The sequence below is a fragment of the Gavia stellata genome, chromosome Z, assembly GCF_030936135.1.
Source record: "Gavia stellata isolate bGavSte3 chromosome Z, bGavSte3.hap2, whole genome shotgun sequence".
NCBI lineage: Eukaryota > Metazoa > Chordata > Aves > Gaviiformes > Gaviidae > Gavia > Gavia stellata.
In genome coordinates this window covers 77,095,684-77,103,340 of record NC_082637.1, presented here as the reverse complement: position 1 = coordinate 77,103,340, position 7,657 = coordinate 77,095,684, and the positions used below count along the sequence as shown (strand labels likewise).

General features: G+C 51.0%; 1 protein-coding gene across 2 annotated transcripts; it reads left to right on the top strand.

Moving 5' to 3' along the window:
- The first annotated feature begins 765 nt into the window (after nt 1-765).
- Nucleotides 766-5,601, top strand: TOPORS (TOP1 binding arginine/serine rich protein, E3 ubiquitin ligase). 2 transcript variants are annotated; one of them, XM_059833821.1, is made up of 2 exons: nt 766-927; nt 2,091-5,601. In XM_059833821.1, exons 1-2 carry the CDS (start codon nt 766-768, stop codon nt 5,094-5,096), a joined length of 3,168 nt encoding a protein of 1,055 aa, XP_059689804.1. In that variant the 3' UTR covers nt 5,097-5,601. The 2 variants fall into 2 exon arrangements, with proteins under 2 accessions (XP_059689804.1, XP_059689803.1); XM_059833820.1 differs by having other exon boundaries at nt 766-957.
- The last annotated feature ends 2,056 nt before the right edge of the window (nt 5,602-7,657 follow it).

Here is a 7,657-nt window from a genome sequence, read left to right as displayed (position 1 = left end):
TCTCGTTCCTAATAACTGTTTATGGTTTATTTACATTCTCTTTCCTAAGAGTTATTTATGCTTTATTTGCCCAGCTGACCACAGGGCTTCTCCAGCCTTGCGATGGATCCCTCCGTACCCCTGGAGACAATGCCAAGCTCCCGGTAGTATGTTATGGTCTCTGCCAGTGCCTAGGGCAGCCCCTGGGCCAGGAGGCCGCTCTCCAGCTGCCGCTGGGCCACCACCCGTGCCGCGTACAGGACGAAGCCCCAGGAAAGCAGCACCACGGCAACCAGCACCTGCGAAACAAAGTGTATTGCACGTTGGCGGCGGCAGCAGCAGAACCGGGACGCCCCCGTTAAGCCCCAGGCCCCAGTGCCCGCTGCCTCCACCAGGAGGTACAGCCAGCTCTCCTCCCCCCTGTCCCCGGGCGGTAAACCCGCCCTCCAGGCGGGGCGGGCTCGCCCACCCGGGCCTGCCCCCTTCCGCGGTTCCCGACAGCCCTCCCGAACCCCCTGGCCACGCAACCTGCCCCGGCACGCACCAGGCGGCAGAGCGGGCGCGGGTCGCGCCGCCCCAGCGGAGCCATCGCCGGGCTCAGCCACGCCGCGGCCTCCACTCAGGAGCGCCTGCGCCCGCCGGCAAAATGTCGCCACGGAGAGCGGAAGTGACGCCAGAAAACAGCGCCTGCGTTTCGCTCCCGGCAGCCAGCGCGGCGGCCCGGCGCTGCCCCGCTGGTGGCGGGGGGCAACCGTTCCCGTGGCAACGCCGCTTCCGCCGCGGCAGATGGCAGAACCGTTACGGCGCCTGGCGGAGAGCGCCCGCCGCCGCCGCCGCCCGCCGGGGGAGGAGCGGCGGGAGGCGCCCAGCTCCGGACGCTGCCGGACGCGCCGCCGGCTGAAGGCGGCCGCGGCCCCAGCTCGCACGGGGAGCGAGGGCCCGGCAGCGGTGAGTGCGGCAGTGGGGGCCGGGAGCGCCGCCAGGCCCTTCCGGTGGGCTGGCGGCGGCTGCTGGGCCGGCAGCCCGGGACGAGGGGGGCGGGAGGCGCGGGGGAGGGAGCTGGGCGGGGAGGCGTAGCACCGGGGGGGAGCGATCCCCTTTCCCTTCCTGCGTGCGTGCGTGCGCTTGTGACATCCCGTGCGTGCGTTTGTCACACCCACTGTGCGTGTGCGCCCCCCCCCCCCCCGAACTTATGCGCCCCCGCGGGTGCGTGTCCGTGCGTGTGTCTCACTTGTCTGCGCGGCACACTTGGTGCCCGGTGTCCCGCAAGCCGTTATGATCTGCTCCTGGGCTTGCAGCAGAAGGTGGGCTAGTGAGTTTTGAAGTAGCACAGTGACTTATTTCCACTAAATTATAATGCCTTAGTATAATGCTGATATCCAAAATAACTAATGGATTTATTGCTAACCTATTGACAGCCTGACTAGGTAGAAAGGCAGCGTGTACCTGAGGATGGGTGTAGGAATGACAACCTGGCTGTTTCTGCTTCAGTTGTAAAAACAGACTAATTTAGGCTGGTACACATCCCTGGAGGTTGTCTAGTCCAACGAGCTGTATGTGGTCCTGCATGAGTGGCCAGCAAAACACGGGAAGAGAGTGCCAGGACAGGACAGGTCCTGCAGAACTTGGAAACTGGTAGTTTAGTTCGAGTGCAATTACTTGTTTTGACTTTTTTTCTTAAAGGACAGAACTAACTGTTCTCGTATTTGTCATATGTAAATGGTGGTCTCTTTTGGAAGTGTGTGTTGGAGGTTACCATGTTATTCATAAACTTACTGACCACATCATGAGTGGGGAAGAAGTTACCATGTTATTCATAAACTTAGTGACCACGTCATGAGGGGGGAAGAAGACAGAGTCCGGCATGTTACCTTCATATATGCCAGTATGATTCAAGTTCTGTTTAAAACTAGCAACACTGAAGAGCCAGATCTCACTGTGAAGAGAAGCCAAGCAAAGTAGTTATTTTGTACTGCCTCTGTGCACTGTGCTTTCAGTGTTAATGCCGTGTTTTGCACCTTTAAAGGTGACTGCTATGGGTTTCTGTGTCTCGACTTTAACTTTTTTGTCTCTCTGAGATAGCAATGATCTTTTGTCTCTTTCTTTCGTAGAACATGACTTCAGGAGATAAAGAGTTTTCAGAAGATAGCAACTTTTCGCCAAAAGCCAGCACCAGCAAGCTGCCAACAGATGCATCTCCTGACTCTAAATGCCCCATCTGCTTGGATAGATTTGACAATGTTGCATATCTAGATCGCTGCTTGCATAGGTTCTGTTTCTGCTGTGTCCAGGAGTGGTCAAAAAACAAAGCAGAATGCCCTCTCTGCAAGCAACCCTTTTTTTCCATTTTCCATACCATTCGTGCTGAAGATGACTTTAAGGAGTACATACTCAGCCCTTCAGAAAATAGGTCCTTTGCCAGCCCTGATGGCCGGAGATTTCGTTACCGTACCACCTTAACAAGGGAACGCCGCACTGGCAGTTCCCCTTCCCGACGGACGCTGTCCCCTCCAGATAACGGGATATTGTTTGAAGGGCTGTCGAGCGAACCAGTGCGGCAGAGAGATGGAGAGATTCAGCGGATGATAAGAAGGCTGGCCTCAAGGAGGCAGGCTAGCGCAGAGGGCAGATCTCTGCGGCAGATTCAGGAGGAGGACATGATCAACTTCCGCAGAGCTCTGTACCGCACTGGTGTGCGTATTCGTAGTATTCAGGATGGTGGTCGCTATCGAGACATTTCAGCAGAGTTTTTCCGCCGCAACCCTGCTTGCCTTCACAGGTTGGTTCCTTGGTTGAAGCGAGAACTTACAGTCCTGTTTGGTGCCCATGGATCTCTCGTTAATATTGTACAGCACATTATCATGAGTAATGTGACTAGGTATGATCTGGAAAGTCAGGCCTTTGCTGACGATTTAAAGCCATTTTTGCTGAATCGGACTGAACACTTCTTGCATGAATTCATCAGTTTTGCCCGTTGTCCTTTTAACGTAGAAGCGTATGATCAACATGCCAATTATGACTGTCCTGCGCCATCATATGATGAAGGAAGCCACTCAGAATCGTCAATTATTACAATATCTCCAGATATGGCATATTCTCAAGGGCCTGATAACAATTTGTCTGTGACTGGTCTTGGACAGGCCCCCTGGGATGATGAAACTCCGGGGCCTTCCTACTCCATCTCAGAAGAGGTTCGTGCAACCATAGCTTCTCCTCTGGAGACGTCAGAAAGTTCTGATGAGGACTCTGCTGCAAAGAGTCGAAGAACCAAACTGCACACTCAGTCACAGGCTAATGCTGATTCAAACGACAGTGACTCTTCCTCGGACAACTGTGTTATTGTTGGGTATGTTAAGCCGTTGGCTGAGAGGACACCAGAAGTGGTTGAGCTGTCCTCGGACTCGGAGAAGTCCATCAGGGAGGAGAAAAGGGAAGATGTGAAGAAACAGCAGCCAATCCAGTGTCGCAGCTGGAGTGATAGTGAACCAAGCAGGAGTTTCTCGCCACATTCCCCCACGTATAAGGAGGATGTAGGTAGTTGTAGAAGCTGCTTATCTCCTGCAGTTGAGAAGACGGAGTCAAAAGATGGTGAGAAGAACAAATGTAAGGTAAAAGACCTGTCTCCACAGGACTTGAGCTGGAGCCCTTCTCCAGGGAGTGACACGGTATGCTCCCCTTGGAATCACAGATTGTCTAGAAAGGGAAAGTCCAGGAGCCCACAACCCTGTACACGGAGCAGTCGAGGCAGGCATGGCCATCGGTCTAGGAGGGAGCATCGTAGCAAAAGCCAGCTTAAAAGGAGACGATCGAGAAGCAGAGATAGTAGCAAACACAGGAGCAAAAGAAGCAGCAGGAGGGCGAGGGCTCATGACACCAGAGTCTCTCTAAAAAGCCAGAGGGGCTCGCTAAGTCGTGAGAGCACTCCATCCAGAGAAGTAAGCAGATCACGATCACGTAGCAAAGGCCGCAGCAAAAGGAGATCAAGAAGTAGAGACAGTGATCGTTATTACGTGAGAGACAATTATCAAAGTAGATACCAGTGGGGATATGCTTTCTGTAGTCGAAAGTCGTTCGGAGATGGCTATGAATCCTCCAGCAGGAGGAGGACTCAGTCTAATGCTCTCTACTCAAGGCAATCTGCTAGTCCAGAATACAGGATACGATCATTTGTTGAAAGGACAGACCCGCATAGCCAGAGGGGAGTCCATGAGAGACACTATTACTGTTATGAAAGATGCAGGTCAAGGAGTCGATCAAGCAACAGGTCAAGGACCCCTTCTGGAGGAACTGACAGAATGAAAAGTGAAAAGCCTGGTGGAAAAAGGAAGTACAAAACTCGCCACTTGGAGAACGCATTTATGGGGAGCACAAGTCTAGAAAGAGAAAATGACCCTAAGAAAACTTTCTCAAAATTCAGTGACTGCTGCAAAAATGAAGATAGCCTTTCAGACAATCGAGCAAGCAGTGAGACAAAGCGCAAGAAAAAGAAAAAAAAGGTGAGAAGTCCAAGTGTGGAGATAGTCTATGAAGGAAAAGCAACAGACACAACAAGGCATCTTAAAAAGAAGAAGAAAAAGCATAAGAAGAAACACCGGAAGCATCACATGAGTAACTCGGCACATTCTTCTCCTGTGGTGATTACAATTGATAGTGATAGTAGCAAGGAGCCAGAGAGTAACGAATGTGACAGTAGTATTACTTGGGCAGGCGCAACTCAGATACCTGAGAGGGAAAACGAGTCTCCATCTTCTTTTTCAGGAAGGGCAGGATGTGAAGGTGTTTACAGAGTTGGTGAGGGAACTGGAGGAGCAGTGGAAAAGTACAGTATTCCTACCGGAAGGGGAGACTTAGGCAGTGACATTAGAAATGCTGATGTGGAACTTGGAGGAACAGCAGCTGATCAGAGTCCTGTCACAGCGGACACCAGCAGTAACACCCCTCCCACAGAAACTGTAACCAGATACGTTCAAGAAGCACCAGCAGCGCCTTCCAGTCAACTGCCTTCCCCCAGGATTTCCCTCCTAGAGCGTCCAGAGAGACGACCATTGATACTAAGACTGCCAAAGAGACTTGTCAACAGATCCTCTTGGTTTGATTTCCCAGAAGAAAAAATGTAGCAGACTTTCCGTGAAACACTTCATAAAATCGTGAATTTGTTTTAACCGTTTTTGTCCCCTTGAGAACGAAACCACCTGATGTGATTTGTGTATGTTAAAAGATGTTTGGGAAATGTGTAAAACCTTTGAATGTGTATGCACTTTCAAGTCAAAGAAGGCAGAATATTGCTAGTACGTAACTTTTAAAGTTTTTCAGAAGACTGTTTGGAAGGTCTCATTTCATAAAGCCATCCTGTATTCTTGTAGTATGTAAAATATATCCACAGAGTAATTCAAAGTTTTGTTTAAAACAAACAACAAAAAAGGAGCCCAAACCAAAAGCCAGAAAATGCATTTTATGAGGAGTGCTCTTCTTGGACAAAGGAAAAATTGCTTAGTTCATAAGAAATTATTCAGGCTGAATTCTACCATCATTTTAATCTATTTGGTTTAAGCTGATCTCTGTAGTCAGCGATTTCTGTATAGGTCTTCAACAGGACTTCCAGTAACGTAGAAGTGAGATATGGAAAATCTGAATAAAGCAATAAGACTTTTTTTTTTTTAAATGAATTTAAATGCGTGGATTGTGTACTTTGCCAACAGAACCTTTAACTTTTGGTTTTGTGTGTCTTAGCAGTAGAGACCATTGGATGTTCGTACTGTCAGGAGCACTCCAGGTTGGAAGGGACGTCTGGAGGTCATGAGGTCCCAGCCTTCACTGAAAGCAGGAACAGCTTTGATGAGGCTGATGGGGATTTGTTCAGTTTTGAATATTGCCAAAGCTGGAGGCCTCCCTGTGCTACCTCTTCTAACGTTTGAGTATTCCCATGGGAAACAGGTTTTTTTCCAAATTTCTTTTTTGTATTTTCCTTGTTGCAGCTTGTGTCTTCTGCCTCACGTCTCAGTGCTGTGCAGCTCTCAAGGAGCCCGTTTTCCTCTTCTGAGTGCCCTACCACTACATACTTGAAGACATGCATCTTGTCTGTAGGTTTGGCAATAGCGCAGCTCGTCCTGACCTCCTTGCTTTAGGCAACATTCACCCAGCTCAGTTCACCCTGGATGTCATGCCGCACATACGTGCAAGGCACAGGGGTCAGGCAGGGTCTTGTTCTGCAGGTTTGGGCCTTCTCTGTGTGCATGGCAGTAGCTCTCAGAGCTGAACAGGGAAGTCGCCCTCTGTCTCTCCTGTATTACTGCCTCCATGATTGGTGGGTTTGACCTCGGCTGGTTGCCTCCCAGATACTCACCAAGCTGCTCTGCAACTTCCCCTTCTCCACAGGCTGGGGGAGAAAATAGAATGGGAAAGCTTGTGGGTTGAGATAAGGATGGGGAGATCACTTGCCGATTACTGTGACAGGCCAAATAGACTCAGGGACAGTTAATTTCATTTCTTGCCAGTTAAAAATTGAGTAGGATGATGAGAAAAAAAAGGCAAAACTAAACCCGCCTTCCCCTCCCTTCTTCTCAGGCTCAAGTTCAGTCCTTCTCATTCCTGACTCTTCTACCTACTTCTCCCCAGCAGTGCCAAGGGGTGGGGAAGGGGGGTTGTGGTCAGTCCGTAACTCTCTGTCTCTGCTGCTCCTTCCTCCTTACAGTGTTCCTCTGCTTGAGCATGGGTCCTTTCTACAGGGTGCAGGCCTTCAGAAAAAGAGTGCTCCAGTGTGGGTCCCCCATGGATTCACAGGTCCCGCCAGAAAACCTCTCCCTGCGTGAGCTCCTAAATGCAGGCTGCAGATCCTGCCAGGGGCCTGCTGCTGCGTGGGGTCTCCATGGCCTGTAGCTTCCCAGGGCATCTCCACCTGCTCCGGTGCGGGGTCTTCCACAGGCTGCAGTGTGGATATCTGCTCCACTGTTGTCCTCCATGAGCTGCAGGGGGCCAGCCTGCGTCACTGTGGTCTTCTCCAGGGCCTGCAGGAGAATCTCTGCTCTGGAGTCGGAGCACCTCCTCCTCCCCCTCCTCGTCTGACCTGCAGGGCTGTTTCTCTCATCTTTTTCTCACTCCTCTCACGGCTGCCCTGCAGAGTTCTTTACCCTTTCTTAAATACGTTTTCACAGAGGCACCACTGGCAGGGCGGATGGTCTCAGCTGTGTCCTGTGGTGGGTCTGTTTTGGAGCTAGCTGGAACCGTCTGTGTCTGGCACGGGGCAGCCCCTGGTCTGTTCTCACAGAGGCCATCCTGCAGCACCCCTTGCTATCAAAACCTTGCCATGTAAGCCCAGTACACCCTGGCTGGACAGATGTGGATCCCACGTGTCAGCCGTTAGTTGATCATATGTGTAGAGATAGCAATGAGCACATCTGGCAGCACTGAAGGCTTTGTATCTAAATGCCAAAGTGAGTCATTTCAGCAAGCTACTGAACACATGTTGCATTCATTACCTGCAAGGGATGGCGATTTCATAACCATTCTGGATTAATGAGGTGACACCACACCTTCTAAGGTTTTCCTCGCTTCCCAAGGTGCTATTCTCTCTGGAGCATGGGGGATTTTTGGAGAGGCCGTTGAGCCATTTGCTTCAATGGCAGAGAGAGGGAAGGATTCGCATGAGAATCAGCGTTCTCCCAGAAGGTCAGGCTGGTGC